This window comes from Musca autumnalis, unplaced genomic scaffold (assembly GCF_047663935.1).
Source record: "Musca autumnalis isolate F117 unplaced genomic scaffold, ASM4766393v1 scaffold_2, whole genome shotgun sequence".
NCBI lineage: Eukaryota > Metazoa > Arthropoda > Insecta > Diptera > Muscidae > Musca > Musca autumnalis.
The window spans coordinates 236,230,232-236,248,711 of NW_027411755.1; the positions used below are offsets into that span (position 1 = coordinate 236,230,232).

The 18,480-nt window shown below is 38.5% G+C and overlaps 2 protein-coding genes across 9 annotated transcripts in view; both read left to right on the forward strand.

Annotated features, from left to right (window-relative positions):
• Positions 1 to 1,085: 1,085 nt before the first annotated feature.
• Positions 1,086 to 18,480, forward strand: part of LOC141395365 (ATP-binding cassette sub-family G member 4) — a 34,852-nt gene continuing 17,457 nt past the window's right edge. The window contains exons 1-2 of one of the 8 annotated variants that reach the window (XM_073971059.1): positions 1,111 to 1,219; positions 1,574 to 1,814. The gene's annotated coding sequence lies outside the window, so the exon portion shown is untranslated. Of the gene's footprint in view, positions 1,907 to 18,480 lie in introns of all 8 variants that reach the window. The other 7 variants (XM_073971060.1, XM_073971061.1, XM_073971057.1 and 4 more) reach the window with 7 other exon arrangements.
• On the forward strand, positions 10,778 to 11,635 carry LOC141392543 (uncharacterized). Its single transcript, XM_073965479.1, has one exon. The coding sequence runs from the start codon at positions 10,778 to 10,780 to the stop codon at positions 11,633 to 11,635; it is 858 nt and encodes a 285-aa protein (XP_073821580.1).

Genomic DNA, 18,480 nt, shown 5'->3' on the forward strand with positions numbered 1-18,480 from the left:
AAAAGAAATACGATGCAGAATAGAAATGGCGAGAGGTACATTTTTCAAATACAAAAATGTCTTATGCAGTCATGACATAAACATTGAAACAAAAATTCGATTTGTTAAAAGTTATGTCTGGTCGGTGCTGCTGTACGCCTCAGAAGTATGAACGTTAAAAGCCGTTGACATAAAGAAACTGGAATCTTTTGAAACGTGGATTTATCGACGTATCCTAAAAATCCCATGGACACATTTGATACCCAATTCAGTAGTGTACTAATTACAACAATAAAAAGAAGAAAAGTGTCATATAATGAGGAACCGAAAGTACAAGCTGCTCCAAACCATAATCGGTGAAATGATAGAATGGAAGCCATCCAGAGGACGGAAAGAAACATCATGGATTGACAATATTCTGAAATGGACCGGCATTGGAAATCTCTCAATCCTACTGAGTGAAGCCAGAAATAGAGAAGCTTTTATGGAAATCACGAAAATTTGTAACAAACAATGATATATAATTCTATTGGTCGCTTATATTCGGAGATCGAATATGCAAATAAAGAAGAAGAAAGCTGGCTGATACTTTTTTACTTGTTTTTTTTCATGAAGTTTAAGTTTGGAGGACCCATAATGATTATTTCCCATAGTCACTTAATATCGAAAGAATTTAATTCTAAAATCGATAAAAAAGCGCTATGTTGACATCACTGTCAATAAATCGGTATTTCCTACTTGTAGCTACACAGTTATGTACATACGTATGATAAAGATTTTTTATTGTACCACTTTCCAAAAAACAAGAAATCTTAGTTGCATTGCAACAAGTTTCAAACAACTAACCCAAAATTTGCAAAATTCTTTTGAAATGCAAAATAAAATCACATAAATAACCAGTAATAATTTGCGTAGATTTAAATTTAAACATTTATAGCGGGACCTGTTAATTTGAGTTGAGTATTCCCACAATTTAGAATTTATTTCGTTGGCTGTCCAACAATGATCGTAATTGCCGATTCAACTTGCATTTTCTACTCAAACGCAATTTTTGAGTTGAGTATCTGGCTGAATGAATGGCCACAACACAACAACATGAGTGTAATTTTTCAATTTAGTTTCCATTTTGAAGTCGTCTGAGATACTTGAGTTGCGCTAAATTTCCTTTAATTTCGATTTACAACGGACGGTCACGATTTCCGCGGGGTTTGTGTGGTGTGTTCAGATAAGCCATCGTCGGGTACCAACCAATCAAATCTTATTTTCATTGTTAATGTTTCAATTTCTAATTTTGTTGCATTATTGGCTGGCTATCGGGGATTTGGGCCAATGTTTGTTTCATTGTCCGATTATCAGTAACAACATTAACGGGGTCTGTACACTTGAAATTTGTATTGTTGATATCTTCATAAATGTCACAAGAAAGTCAGCCAGTCAGTACTTCAGCCATTCGGTTACTAATTGGCAAATCCCAATTGAAAACAATTTAATTTTTGTTTGTTTGTGGTCAAGACATATTTTGTGGTGTCGTGGTCATGTTCATTGCGTCTTTAAATTTACATATTAAAATAAATAAATTATTTTTAAATAAAAGTTCAAAAAGTGTCTGAATTCTGTAAACAAAAATTCTTATCATAAAAACAACAAAAAGTTAACAAAGAAATACTGAAAAAGAAGAGTGAATGCAATAATCAAAACAAAATATTATTAATACAATAATTCACAAAGTAATCTTTAAAAATATAAAGTGCAAGTGCAATTTTCGAAAATATCGGAAAGGAACGTCCGTGTTATATTCTACATAAACTATTAAACTATAAATATAATAATAAACGGTAAATAGTGCGTTTACATATAAAGGGATTTAAAAAAAAAATCAACCTACTGGGTTTCAAATGTCAACTCAAAATAAATCCTCATTAAGAAGGTTAACCCTGCAAAATTTCCAACACGCACAACCAACACCCCACTTAACCACGCAAATAAGATATTTACACTTACCCCAACAAATACAATATGTACCAAATGTTATTATAGTATTAGCTCTGTTCCTTTACGTTCAAGAATCTTCAAGTTTTACCACTTTTTACTCGAAAAGCGTTCCTTTACTTCAGACACCATATAATTCATATGGGAGCCGTTTACAACTTTTGCTACTTTTTCCGGTTTTAACATTTTCAGAAGTAAAGGAACAGACCAATTGTATCTTTAGAATATGCTAGAGTGATTTCAATGAAATAATTTGATGAAATTAGGCGTTCTTAGGTCGAGTTCCCCACTATAGCAAAATCATAAAATTACTTTAGTATGGAACTCGATCTAAGAACGCATAATATCATGAAATTATTTCACTGAAATAGTTCTAGTGTGGACTGGGACTTACTAAGGATGAAGATCAGATAGATGAAGTATTTTACTAATGATATGGAAATGCAAACTGGAGAGGTATTAGATGTGATAATTGAACCATCTTATGTTACAAATGATGATGATCTACCAAACAGTGTTATTTACTCTCGAATAATTTATGGTATATACGGGTGTACCGACGCATTTACTTACTTACTTAGCTGGCCCATTACAGAACATTTGTTCCATAGACCGAACTAAGAAAAGATCTCCAATTCTCTTTGTTTAGTGCTTCGCTTTCTGGAATACCGCGCCTTGTCATCTCTTCATCCACTTGTTTTGCGCCATCTATTCTTTGGCCTGCCAATTCTGCGTGCACCGCCATGTGGTTCGAATTTATACGCATTTTTAACGGGGTCCTTCATCGCTCATTCTTATTTTATGGCCAAACCAACGCAATAGCTGCATCTCGATACGTTTAACAATATTGATGTCGTTGTATAGCAGATACAGCTCGTTGTTCATACGACTTCGATATTCACCGTCAACGCAGATTGGTCCGTAGATCTTTCGAAGAATTTTTCTCTCAAACACACCAAGCACTACCATGTCTGCGCAAGTACCCAGGCTTCGGAGCAATACATCAGCACGGGTAGTATCACTGTTTTGTAGAGCGTTATTTTTGTTTGACAAGATGTGGCTTTGTTTTTGAAGTGCTTACTTAAGAAAAAGTAGCATCTGTTGGCCAATACAATTCTTCTTTTTATTTCACAACTGATGTCGTTGGTTGCGTTTACGGCAGTGCCGAGGTATACGAAGTCTTTTACTACCTCAAAATTATTGGAACCAACTTCAACAGTTGGTCCGATCTCAATGGACGCATTGCGCTAGAGTTGTGTATTTCCGGAACGAACTAGTTCCAAGGAACTATTCCGGACAAGGAACTATATCCGGCTCTTTCATTTATATATGTAGTTTCTTTAGTTCATATAGTTCCAGCCGTGCATATAATTCCTTTCATTTATATAATTCATTTTCTTTATTTAATTCCACAATCACTTTGATCTTTCACGTTCGGTTCCTTCATCATTCAGATTCGGCCACCTTGTTAAATAAACGTAAATCACATCCTCGTTACATCGATGCAATTTATTTATTTTTTTGTCAATTCATCCACCAAAAGATGAAAACAAAAAGAAAACGTTTCGTTAAAGTACTTCACTCTGGGAACTATTTGGAATGAAGAAAATAAAAAGAAAGAGGAATGAGAAAGATTCATTGAACTATATCGGTCTCGGAACGAAGGAAATAGAAAGAACAATTAAAGAGAAAGATTAATTGAACTATATCGCTCACGGAACTATTTGGAACTATGGAACTATATTAAGGAACTAGTTCCTTTTGGCAAAAGGAACTAGAAAGATCGATCCGCTCCAGGGACTATATTGCCCATATCTACATTGCGCGTTGACACCATCGGCTTGGTCTTCTCGCCGTTTAACGCCGGACCCCCTTTAGCAGATTCTCCTTCGACCTTCATAAAGGTATCGGTTACTTCTTTTACTGATCGTCCCATGATGTCTATATCATCAGCATAAGCAAGTAATATGTGACTATTGGTGTAGATTGTGTCACTTCTTTTGACGTTTGCCTCTCGTATAACCTTTTCTAGTAGGATGTTGAAGAGATCACACGAAAAGCTGTCTCCTTGCCTGAAACCTCTTTTTTGTACAAAACTCTTCGGAGAGGTTCTTTCCTTTGATGTGTATATTTGTATACCGGGCTGTTTCGGTCAGATGTACATGAGATAAATAAAACTAATTTCTTTTTTTACTCTACGTTTCGTTGGTTTGATTCCAACTTCATCAGGAGTCTTTATTGAAAATCCTAAGACGAAACATTCATTTTAGTTCCAAATCATATTTCGAATTTCTTAGTTTAAAGTTTTACTTACAATTAGTTTCTCTTACATAGTCTTTCCTATTTTAACTGAAGATCTTGTGTCAGTTAGAGTCATTTTACAAAGCCGAAAGAGCTTTGCGTGGATACCAAATTCAGACATGGCTTGGAATACTTTTGAACGTAGCGGGCTGTCGAAGGCTGCTGTATAATCGACAAAAGGTGGTAGGTGTCGATCTGCATCTCTTGGGTCTTCTCCAGGATATGCCGCATGTTAAAGATCTGGTCAATGGTGAGCTTGCCAGGTCTAAAGCCGCATTATTATGGTCCGATTATTTCGTTGACCATGGGCTTTAGTCGTTCGCACAATATCCCTGACACTATCTTGTAGACGATAGGGAGAAGACTTATACCGCTATAGTTTTAGCATAAAGTCTTATCTCCTTTCTTATGGGCGGGACACAGGATGCTCCGGTTCCAATCGTCGGGTACGCGTTATTCCTGCCAGATGGAGCTAACTAGCTGATGCATACACCTTATCAGCGTGTCGCCTCCGGTTTTAAACATCTCGGCTGGTAGGCCATCAGCTCTGCTGCCTTATTATTCTTTAGCCGGTTTATTGCCGTCATCTTGGCCGGGTGGTATGCATTCAATACCATCTTCTGGGATTGGATCTGTGGTATCTTCGTCGACTTCGCTACTATTGGATACCAACAGTTTGGAAAAATGCTCTTTCCATATCCTTAGCACACTATCTGTATCCGTTACCAGATAACCTTGCTGGTCTCTACAGGATGATGTGCCAGTTCCACAGCCATCAGTTTGATGTTTCACTCGTTGGTAGAATTTTCGGACTTCATTCTGCCTCCTGTACATCTCGATTTGTTCACACTCCCGCTTTTCCATTTCTCTCTTTTTCCTGTTTCTCTTCTCACCTTTTCTCCCGATACCTCTCTCGTGCGCTACGCTTTGCTACTGATTGTAAAGTAGCCCTATATGCCGCATTTTTCTCTTCGGTAGCAGCACGACACTCCTGGTCATACCATGGATTCCTTGGTGGAGGTCTCTGGTATCCAAGTATGGATTTTGCGGCTGTTTGCATGAAATGGGCAATGTTTTGCCATTGTCCTGATATGTTATCGGGATGAGGAGTGCTTTGATTAAGCAGTTGGGCCAGTTGAGTGGAATATGCTGTGGCTATCTGTTGTGATTGCAGTTTACCGATGTCCAACTTCCGTGTTGTGTCTGTTCGCACTTTGTTTGCTACGTTTAATCTGGTACGTACCTTTGCTGCAACAAGGTAGTGGTCCGACTCTATGTTTGCACCTCGGAACGATCGTACATCCAACACGCTTGATGCATGTCTTCCATCTATCACAACGTGATCAATTTGATTTCTTGTTATTTGATCTGGCGACAACCAGGTGCCCTTATGAATATCGAGATGCTTAAATCTGGTACTGCCAACTACCATGTTTCTTGCTTGCAGCAAAGTCTATCAGCCTCATACCATTGTCAGATGTTTCACTGTGGAGACTGAATTTGCCGACTGTTGGGCCAAAGATATTCTCATTTCCAATTTTTGCATTAAAATCGCCTAGTATAATTTTAATGTCATGGGCAGCGCAACGGTCATAAGTTTCTTCTAAGCGCTCGTAAAATATATCTTTGGTCTGTTCGTCCTTGTCTTCAGTGGGAACATGAGCGCAAATAAAGCTGATGTTAAAGAATTTTGCTTTTAATCGAATTGCAGCGAGTCTTTCACTGGGGTGAAGCTGCAGACCAGATGTTTTAACCTCTGACCAACTACAAATCCGCAACCAAACTCATGCTTTGTGTCATGGCAGCTACAATACAGTGCGTCACCTTTAGGTGTCGTTGTGACGCCTTTCCCGTTTCATGTATTTCCTGTATGTCAGTAATGTCGGCCTTGTACTTTTCAAGTACATCTGCCAATGCGTAAACTGCCCCTTCTTAGTAAAGAGTGCGAACATTTCAGATGCAGATTCGTAGATCATGGGCCTTAAAACATTCGCAGGGTGCCACCACTTTAAAGGGGTTTGTTTTTCTTTTCAATTGTTTTTTCATAGTAGGCTGTATTTTCTAGAAGAGGGTTACTAACCCGACGCCCTAACCCAAGTTTTTAACGTTCTTATGGGTGAACGCGCGGCACATGTTAGCTCACTACCTTTAACGGGTTTTAAAGGCAGTTCCCCAGGTGACACCACGGGGAGGTCAGTGTCCACTTGAGATGAAAGAGGGACCAAGATAAATCCTGGGCCATGTTAAAGCCGGTCAGGACCGTTCCTTGGTATATTCCATCACCTACGTCACCCACCGACGCATTTAGGGTTGAAAATATTGAAGAAATTTAAATTCTTAGAAACGGAATATGTAAAACAAGATGTCGTTAAAAGAGGCTCGAAAATCAAAATAAAATATTCTACATATCTATATGAAAAAATTGGTCGCAACTTGCAAATTATCATTACCGTGGCGTGTCCCCAGTCGTTTTGTGCTCAAAAAACACTGATATTCACTAATATTTCAAAATATATTATATAAATAAGGTAGGCCGAGTTATTCTAGAAGGATGAACAAAGTCTATTTTAATTTCGTACATTATGATTTTGAAACATTTTAATCGTGTCACTATTTTTTGTCATTCCCATGGGCCAATTCCCGTTAGTTCTAAAGATAATCGACAGAGGTGCTTAGTGCTTTTTGTGCATGTTCCTGAAATTTTTACATTCCCATGCGGAGTATTTTTTCGTTATTTATATTTAAATTTCCAAATTGATGGTAATACCAGTATCCCCCTCAATCTAGATCTATCAATAGCATATGAATCCAGGTTGAAATCCAGAAAACCTTTGTGCTATCTTTTCCAGGAAATATTCCGGAAGTACAGTCCCTTTCAACAGACGCAATATCCTGGCTAAACACATTGAACCTGTATATACATAAAATCAAAATTTCCACATTTAAATCCAAAAATAATCACATTTCCATCATTACCGTGGGTATAATTAATGTAAATTTGAGATTATTCAATCTATGATAATTATTAAAGTCGAAGATTAATGACTTAATAACACAGTCAACTAGTGCAGGACCTAAGATCAGTATAAATAAAACCAAAGCAATAAAGGCAAAATCCACTAACTCAAATCCTTCCTTTATTGGAGAAAAACCGATCGAATTCGTAGAGAAATTCGTTTATCTTGGAAGTATTATTGCAATTGAAGGTGGATCAGAAGCCGACATCGCAAACAGAATTGGCAAAGCAAATTGAGCTTTCAATCAACAGCGAGCCATTTGGAACTCTACAATAATATCGACGAATACAAAAATAAATATGTATATTCAAATCGAACGTTTTATCCGTACTACTTTATGGGTGCGAATTTAGACTGACAACAGCAGCATTAAACTCAAAGCTACAGTCATTTAAAAATCGATGTCTTCGATACATAATGGAAATATGGTGACCAAATGTTATAAGAAATTCCGAACTCTACCAAAGGTGCAATACCGATGTAATAACAATAATCATAAAAAAAAGGAAATGGATAGGGCATACATTGAGAAAAAATAACGATAAACTATGTCGTCAAGACCTAAATTGGAATCCTCAAGGTAGCAGGAAAAAAGGAAGACCTAAAAACTCCTGTAAAAGAAGTCTTATGGAGGAGTTAGAATCGGCCGGAAAATCATGGAGTGAAATAAAAGCAATAGCGAATGGCAGATCATCCTGAAAATGTTTGTAGAGGCCCTATGCTCCTCAAGGAGTTTAAGCGGAAAAGAAGAAGACACCACTGTGAATATGACCGATTTCAAAATCAAGGCTGTAGTTAATTAAAACAAAGAAAGGACAATTGAATGTAACAAAATTTAATATTTAAATATAATTTACGTGGGACTATTTCATTCCCTTGGGTTGAAAAAATCTTTAAAATCCATAAATACACGTGCACAAAATTTTCTTATAAAACAGTATAAGCCGAAAAATATTTATTTCAACTCGTTTTCTCACTTTGCCGTTTTTTGACCCCCAAAACAAGTATTTTCGCAATATTCACCCATACAAAGAACTGTATACCACCAAGCAGTTAAATATTAGCGATAATCACTCATGGTGGTAGATTTACAACTCTTGTATACATACATACGTACATACTAGGGTTTTTACATCGAAGTGTGAACGTCTTTTTTGTAAATATTGTTCACAAACCAAAACATCTTAACATCATCGTCAGGCTATCTTTTAGCTTCAGTTTTATTACACTTTTTCATAAAAAAAATTGTTTTTTCTTGGCCTCTTTTCTTGTATTCTTTTTATTTTTCCCATTTTTTCTACCACAAAACAAAACTCCGACATAAAATAAAAATCACAACGAAGTGACAATCAGCTGTTCCACACACTTGTAAAAGTACCATGGCACAATTAACCAGGTAGTGGTATTACACCAGCTGATCGAATATGAAAAGTCAAATCCCTTTACAAAAAATTATTTTTGTTGTAATTTCCCCAACGACATAAAGAAAGTTTTGACATAACATATTCAAAATTTTACCATTCCACTACCAGGGTAATTGTGCCATGTAAAAGTACTATGAAATGTTTACAATACTTTTATGTCGAATAAATTAACAACCCTGTGGTAAATAAAACTTTCATGTATTTCGCTGTTGTGGTATTGTAAACAGTTGTAGATCTACAATATTAACAACATGTACAAGATCTACAATACCACTTTAGCACGATTTGCGAATACCGCAAACATCTCTAACAAACTACTACGGGGGCTGCACGAAAACTATCTGGCCTAGGCAACACCGCGGACGCCACTTGAAATGTTTTTGAGGAAAGTTTGACAGTTTTTAGCCTAAACGTACTCAGGGCAGTTTGTCATACGACCTTGTGTTGTGTTGTTTTCAGTGACTTGAACAAAAAAATCACTTTGCAAAAAACTGGAATTAACTTGTGAAAATTTTCGTCTGATAATTTTTCACAATTTTCGACGTGGATAATCATGCCAATCGATCAAATTAAATCTTTGTATGTCGTATGAAAAACTCGTTTAATGAATTCAATCGTGGCCGATACTCTCCAAAACGAAAGTCGTGAGGGTCGTCCAAAAACGGGCGTTGTGCCAGAAAAATGTTAAGTCGTGCATAATGCAAGATTGCCATGATATATACCGTCACATAGAGACATTATTGCGCATTTCTTCTACCAACTAACATTTGATATTGCATGAACACCTGGCCCAAAAAAAATCGATTTTTTTTGTTAGATCCAGCAAAATTGAACAATCGCTCAAAAAGGCTGTTGCGGATTGGTGCAAAGAAATTGTGAATAAAAACCATCGCGGTGCTTCAAACGACTTTTATAAGTTTTTCACAGACGTCGAATCTTTTATCTTTGCTTAGGAGCCCGAAACAAAACAGGCATCAACAGTTTAGGTCTTCGAAAGCGAGCTAAATATAACGAAAGTTGTTCACGTATGAATCACTTCGAAGCATATATGGCTTGAGAAATGTAGAACTGTTAATTCTGGGTGGTACACTACAATTTGCTACGTCTCCTGGAAATTCGTAAAACAAGCAAGAGAAGACGAATCATTCTGCATCATCACAACACGAGCTCTCACACATCGATTCAAACCAGCGCCAGTTTTACCGGGCAAAACATGGAATTGATGGTTCATGTGCCGTCTCTCGAGGGACTGTCACCTCGACGCGATGAGGGGGCCTAGTAAGTGCAATGAACCTAAAAGCGATGCCGGCGGTAGTGTAGCTACTGGCAGGGCCTTCCATGTCGGTAAGGTTGAAGGTCACCACTGAAGCTAAGAACAGTTCACAACGTAGCGTCGGTATTCCAGTGGAGCGGCTACAACTGGTGTCTGTTTTTTCCCATTTTAGGGGCGGCCAACACACAACTCTGGTGTGCATGTACACCACAGATAGCAGGCCTATCAAACAGGCTTTGGACCTGAGGTTAACGACCTACTGCGACGAGATTAAATTGTTACTGAAACTGTAAGAAATGAAAGAATAATTACTGATCGATATAAGGCAACGACTTTCGGAATGAAACAGCGGACACGAATTGGATTCTGGAACGTCAAGACTTTATTTCAAACTGGTAATGGGCTAGCTTACCAGTTTGAAATAAAGTCTAGAAAGAGAATTCGACCGCCTACGTCTTAGTATCCTGGGTATATCTGTAGCAAGATGGAATAATTTCGACGAGCATATACTAAACAGTGGAAAATCTCTTATATTCTCCGGAATGCGAGGAGAAAACGCGCCCACACGAATGGTGTAGCTTTTCTTCTAAGCTCGGTGGCGAGAAAATCCCTGATGCGTTGGGAGCCCATTAGCGAGCGTATAATAACTGCTAGATTCAAATGCAAGGTGCGAAACGTGTCAATCATCCAGTGCTATGCGCCAACGGAAGCGGCAGAAGCAATCGAAAAAGAGATGTTTTATAGTAGCTTAGCGGGAGTATTTCAGCGTATCCCCGTCGCCCGTTATGGGCGACATGAATGCCAAAGTAGGCTGTGTCAACACAGATTTTGAAAATGTGATGGGAACCAATGGCTTGGGAACAGCGAATGAAAACGGCGAGCTTCTAAAGGTGTTTTGCGGAACTAACAATCTTGTCATTGGCGGCACATTATTTCCGCATAAGACCGCACATAAAATAACATGGGTTTCACCAGATGGATCAACAAAGAACCAAATCGACCATTTTTGTATTAATTGCTTGTGGAGGCGAAGCATAATGAATGTCAGAAACAAACGTAGTGCTGACATCTCATCAGATCACTACCTTGTCATTGCAGAGCTGAAACTAAGAGTTGTACGGGCAAATGATCCTGGAACAATAAGATCACGCAAGTTTAACATTGGGAAGCTCAAGAGCCCTCAAATAAGCAATGCTTTCTACTCCAATGTAGAAACTGAAACTGAAAATGTTTCCCGAGATATTCCAATCGACGTGCAATGGGAGAGAATTAAGGCTGCTTTAATTTCCACCAGCGAAATAGTTTTGGGCAAATTGCCAAAATCTTGTAAAAAATGGATTTCCGGCGAAACGTGGGCGAAAATTGACGAGAGGAGGAAGGCCAACAATGCCAAAACGCGGAGCGACGTTCGAAGAGCCAGGCAAGCATACACCTTAATTGATACCAGTGTTAAACGGTTATGCAGACGCGATAAACGCAAATGGATTGAATCAATTGCAGAAGAAGCTGAAACCGCTGCAACTATAGGAAATTCAAAATTGCTCTATAACTGTACAAACCGCATGATTGGAAATAAAGTGAACATGGCTGTACCTATCAAAGATAGAGATGGAGTATTACTCACAGATCCGAAAGATCAGCTTAAACGCTAGAGAGAACATTTTACCGAGGTTTTCAGCCCCCCCCCCCCCCCAAGCATTTCTTCTCCTACGTCAAAAAAAACTGGCACAAATGTCAAAGTCGGCGTATCAGCCAATCAGACGCCGGCAACCATGTTACTATTTTTTATACGCTCAAATTTGTCGAATAAAAAGTTTTTAAAGATATCGCCATTCAGCGCCATTCTTGTTTAAAGAGAAGTGAACATTTTACAACTTTTTTGTGTACGGGAACGGTTTTTTGGGTATAATGTGTAAAAGTTGTAAAAACTTTTTAGTTCTAGAACAAAGCTAATAATAAATACCGCACCGGATTTGTCCTTCAAATACGCGGCCAAGGCGAAGGCCGTCTGGTCAATTTTAATAGGAACAAAAATTATGCCCATCAGATATGCAGTGTAAAATGTCCGTGATTCTTTACTTACTTAATTGGCTCTCTGTAGAACATTTGTCCTGTAGGCCAAACTAAGAAAATATTTCCATTCCTCTCTATTTGTTTCCTTATTTCTCCAATTTGAAATGCAGCGCTTCTCGATCTCGTCTTCCACTTGTTTACTCCATCGAAGCCTTGGCCTTACAGTTCTGCATGTACCATCATGCGGCCCGTATTTATACGACTTTTTACCGGTTTTATCATCGCTCATTCTTATGACATGGTCTAGCCAAAGCAATTGTTGTATGTCGATACATTAAACTATGCTGATACAGCTCGTGGTTCATACGATGTCGATATTCACCTTCAACGCATATTGGCCCGTAGATCTTTCGAAGAATCACACCAAACACTCCAAACACTGCCTATCTGCCAAGCTTCTCAACCTTCGGAACCATACATTAGGGGATCTAGGGGTTCTCTTCTGTATCGTTGGACCTCTCCCTCTAGAGCGTGTATATCCTTCCTGATGTGCCTGAATGTGTCGGGCATAGCCACCAGATGGTGATTGGGATGGCTCTCACGGTAACGCCCAAGCAAATACCGCAACGAAAGCATCTCATTGTGTTGCTTTACTGGAAGAATTTTTGCTTCCTCATGTAGAGGGTCCACCGAAGACTTGAGGAGGCACCCTGTTGACAGGTTTGAATCTTTTTCCAATTCGTATCACATAATCTTGGGGACAAAACTGGAGTCGCATAGCTTACCACAGACCGACCTATCGCGTTTTATGTGGTCAACAAGGTTTCTTTATCTGCACCCCAAGTGCTGCCGGTTAGGGATTTGAGGATCTGTTCCTGTTTTTCAGTTTGTCGCAGATAGCTGTGGCGTGTGCGCACGACTTGAATGTAGTGTAGTAGGAAGTAGCATCTGTTGGCCAGTACTATTCTTCTTCTTATTTCACAACTGATGTTTGTTGTGTTTTTGACGGTGCCGGGGTAGACAATGTCTTTAACTAGCTCAAAATTATAGGAACCAACTTCCACAGTTGGTCCGAGTTCTATGGACGCATTGCGATTCGATAGCATCAACATTGTCTTTTCTCCGTTTACTGCCAGACCCAACTTTAGCAGATCCTCCTACGCTCTTCTTGAAGACATCAGTTACTTCATTTACTGATCGGCACATGGTGTATATATCATCAGCGTAAGCAAGTAACATGTGGCGATTGGTGTAGATTGTGCCACTTCTTTTGACGTTTGCCTCTCGTATAACCTTTTCCAGAAGGATGTTGAAGAGATCACACGAAAGGCTGTCTCCTTGCCTGAAACCTCTTTTGGTACAACACTCTTCGGAGAGGTTCTTTCCTATTTTAACTGAAGATCTTGTGTCAGTTAGAGTCATTTTTCAAATCCGAATGAGCTTTGCGGTGATACCAGATTCAGACATGGCTTGGAATACCTTTGAAAGTAGCGGACTGTCGAAGGCGGCTTTATAATCGACAAAAAGGTGGTAGGTGTCGATCTGCATCCTTTGGGTCTTCGATTTGTCGCAGGGTAAATGTCTGGTCAATGGTGGATTTGCCAGGCTAAATCCGCATTGGTATGGCCCAATTATTTCGTTGGCCATAGGCTTTAGTCGTTCGCACATTATCCCTGACACTATCTTATAAGCAAAAGAGAGCAGATTTATGCCCCTGTAGTTTTAGTACACACTCGTATCTCTCTTCTTGTGGACGAGACGCATGATGCTCAGATTCCAATCGTCGGGTACGCGTTCTTCCTGCCAGATGGTGCTAGTTAGCAGTTGATGCATGCACCTTATCAGCGTGTCGCCTCCGGTTTTGAACAGCTTGGCTTGGCTGGTAGGCAGTTTATCCTCTCGCTGATAATGTTGGAGCTAGATTAGACATGAACCTATATGAAGAAGCGTCGCTCCCATGGCCCTGGGTATAAATTATCTGGTAGATTTGATTTCATGCACATCATTTACAATATCGGAAAAAAATAATTCTTAACGATCTTCGTTATAATGATACTCCGTTTTCTTTTAAACGTATCCTCTTTATTTCAATATTCTTAAAATTATTTGCATTGTTCCCGTACATTTTAATAGTAAAACTCGTAAAAGAGAGAATGAGGGAAAAAATTTTGTCACACAAAAGTTTTTTTTCAAAAATTTCGGGAACGCAAAATTGGAAAAAACGTCAAAAAAGCTGGAACAAATGTCAAAGTCGGCGTACTAGCCAATCAGACGCCGGCATCCTTGTTACTATTTTTTACACGGTCAAATTTGTCAAGTAAAAAGCTTTAAAAGAAAGCGTCATTCAGTGCCATTTTTGTTTAAATGTGTAAACTCGTAAAAATTGTAAAAACTTTTTAGTTCTGGAACACAGCTATTGTTTTTTCAGATGCCTTCTTTAAAAAAATATGTCATTCCAAACTGTAGCAACAGATAAATAGGTAGAAGAGAGCTTAGAAGGCTCCAATGACAAAACCACCCAAAATAGAATTTTTATTGTAAAGACTTATACCCTAGACAGAATTTTTGCGTTAATTTGCATTAAAAATTCCTTAATTTGAATTAACTTTTTACCCTGACAGACGATAGTTTCTGCATTTATGAAACAGCTGTTTGGATTGTTTGTTTGTACCCAGCAGACCATTTCATAAAGTTTTACAAAAGTTCCCCAAAATATGCGAAACAAATATACTTTCTACCATTGACCTTTTCACCACAATAATGCAAAAATAAATTAAATTTATTCGCGATATTTTTGAGTCCTTTTAATATTAAAAAAAGGTCGCAAAACTCAAAAGGAACATTTGAAGAAGATGTTATTTTCGATAGAATTGGTATGGTGGGTAATGAAATGCTTGTGAAAATAAAAATTTTAAAAATAGATTTGATAGAAGGCGCGAAAAACGATTAGCTGCTATTCTACTCGAGAAAGACCACTACTTATTTGAATGAAACGCGAAAATTTCTGATTTGTTTTCCTTTTTTATTTTCTTAAACATGGAAATTTGACAAAAGACAATTGATTTTCAATGCAAATTGTGTCCCAGAGCATGAATATGCTCTCTCTCCTACATGAATATGGGCTCTCTTTTACAGCATTGCCATATTGAAATACCTTAATTCAGTTTAAATTTCCTTTGATTTTGTGCATTAAGAATGTGGATAATGCACGAATTAATTTGAATTAAGACAGTTAATGCAAATTAACTCTGCCGTCTGTCTAAGGTATAAGTCTCGTTTCTTACGTCGTTAGTAAAGCAAACTTTGACACACAATCCATGCAATTTATATGATGATGCCGAGTTCCGTTTCGAAGATAGATGCAGAAGCATCCAAATCTCACGAAATACAAGGGTCAGCTTTGTCAAATCAATCATATGTCCATATGAAAGCAAATATATCGTGACCTATAGAATCTACAGTCTCGTTTCTTTCGTCGTTTGTTAAGCAAACTTTGACACACAATCCATGCAATTTATATGATGATGTCGAGTTCCGTATCGAAATTAATTAAAGAGACCTTAATAGATTTGGGAAGATGAGTTCTTTGTTTACTTTATTTTGATTCCCAATTAAATAAGGTTAACACCGGTTTTTATTTAAATGAACAAAAACTCTGTATTAAATTAACCTTAAAATTAAATACCAAATTCTTATTGAAAGTTAATAAGGAGAAATGCGTGCGAACTGCATCGCTGTCGACAGAAAAAGAGATCGAGAATTTATTTTAATTTATGCAAGTGCACAAAACTTGCGCTTTTGCAAAACCGGTTAATGACTGTTCGGTAATACGTAATTGATAGTTGAAGGTTGCCACATAACTCCCCTCGCTGGGAAAGGCTACCGGAATCTAACTGGGGGCTTGATACGTCTTCCACTAGCTATTGCTTTCGTAATCGGTTGAGGTGAACTGCTGAGTGAAGTTTCAGACGAATATGTGGCATTGGAAGAGTTACATCGAATCGGCTAATTTGGAGTTGTAACATTACTGGAATCATCTTCAGGAATGTGTGGAGTGCTAGGCACGAAATCATTTGACGAAGGTACAATTGTTGTCTGTTCCGTTGTGCTTGACGATTCTGATGCAGGAAGAAAACATGGCTTTAAGCGATCGATGCTGACATTTGTTCTTCGACCGCGTACAAGCACTGTGAAAAACTTTGAAAAACGTTTAACAGCAACATACGGGTCATCGTAGGGATGAGTCAGCGAAGAACGAATTGAGTCGTTTTGAATAAAAACGTGTGTTGTTGACTGGAGATCTTTGCAAACAAATGATGTCTTCGTAGAGTGGTGTGAAGTTTGCATTGGCTGAATACCTTTCATCGCATTGCGAAATTCTGCTACAAAATCGCTGGTGGTTGTAGAATTGTTTTTCAGAAAAATTATCCTGGGACACCTAAGGTAGTACCATATACCAACTCTGCAGGTGATGCGTTTATATCTGGTTTATATACCACACGTAGGCCAAGTAGAATTGTAGGAAGGTGATAGACCCATCTTGATGAATCGTGACATAAGATGGCTGATTAAAATGTCCTGTGCCACCTCTCTATTATACCATTTGATTGAGGAAAACTGATGATTCGAACTGTCGACCTTTATCAGATGTAATTCGTTTTGGCACTCCAAATCTGGAAATCCCATGGGAAACCTCTGGCTACCACCTAAGCGAACATGTCGGATAATGGCAAGGCTTCAGGCCATCGTGTAAATCTATCGATTATGGTTAAACAATATCGCTGCCCCTCACATAATGGAAAAGGCACAACGATATCGATGTTGATGTGTGAAAAACGCTCGGCTGGTGGCTCGTACAAGTCGGGTGTTGACACAGTAGACATGTTTTGACGTAGTTTGCTACCTTTTTTTTTCATACCAGCCCAAACAAATCTAGATGTAACTAACAAAGTTGTTGCGCGTATTCCAGGATGAGCAAGATGGGCTAAGTACCTTCGAAAAGCTTTTGGTATGTATGGGCGGATTCGTGAAGTGGATGTATCACAAAAAATTTTTTCGTCACAACCTAAAATATCCAAAGACTTTAGTAATAGTGAATTATTGGACGTACCTTGACTTTTCAGCAAATTTTTCAAATTCGTTGTCCACTTTTTGTGCTGCTGCTAGCTCTTTAAAGTTAACAATTCGTTGAGCAGAATCATCATTTATGGCTTGTATTCTAGACAGGGCATCAGCTGTTAAGTTTTGTTAACCAGGTGTATGACATATGTCAGTTGTAAACTGACTGATGAAATCAAGTTATCTCAATCTGCGTGGTGATGCTTTTTCCATTTTTTCTTTGTAGGCGAATATTAAAGGTCGATGATCAGTTACTATGTAACAAGGGCGTCCTTCAATCAAGTAACGAAAATGACAAACGGCTTGATAGACTGCAGCTCTCTGTCGTACGTTGAATACTTCTGGTGCGTCGGTGTTAGTTTTTTCGAGTAAAATTCAAAAGGATGTAAGTCGCCATCAACATGCGCTTCTCCTACGGCTGTGTCAGATGCGTCAACGTAAACAGCTAATTCTATGCCGGTGTGCGGCAAAAACTTTCTGTAAGAGTTCATCATACCAATAAATCTTTTAAGCTCCTAAGCGGTGAGCGGCTTTGGGTACTCCTTTATTGCTGCAACCTTTGTGGGAGATGGACGAATTTCTTCGGGTGTGACAAGGTGGCCAAGAAATGTTATCTCAGACTTTCCAAATTCACGTTTTTGTGCATTAATAGCAAGTCGATTCTCTCGAAGGCGTTGAAACACTAATCTCTAATCGCGTCGATGCAGCTCTAAGGAGTCAGAGGAAACAAAAATGTCGTCAACGTAAGGAAAAACACAATCAACACCTCTGAAAACCTCGTTGATTAGTCTTTGCATGTAGTGGGCTACTCCAGTTGCTTTTATATGGTTGACATATTCCAGCTTCGGTGAGAAAATTGAATTCTTTTTTCGCTGCTTCGAGCTTCTCAACTGGCAATCGTCGAGGGCGGCAAAATGTGGGCTGTACAGCCGTTTCAATTCGTTGAAACATTTTTGATTTCGTTCTGGAACCATATGGCGAGAGTGTCGTGATGTCTTTAAATTCTTGTAAGAGATCTGCAAACGGATTGTTTGTGCAAAATGTTTTCAGACAAGCAATTTCAGACGTCGACGATAGCTGCAATGAGAATCATGACCAGTGATGTTGTCTATTAGACGGTTACGACGCAAATCAATCAGTAGATCGTGATATTTAATGGAGTCGGACCCAATTATTGCAGTTGTCACATCGGCAATGATAAAATACCAATAAAAATTTCGTTTTAAACCAAGGTCTAGATTTAAGCGCGTCTCACCTATGACTTTAATTTGCGAACCGTTAGCTGCATACAATGTTGTGGTTGCCGGTTTGATCACTGACGTTTTTGAACAAAGAGGAAGGACGAAGACATCGGCACCACTGTCTA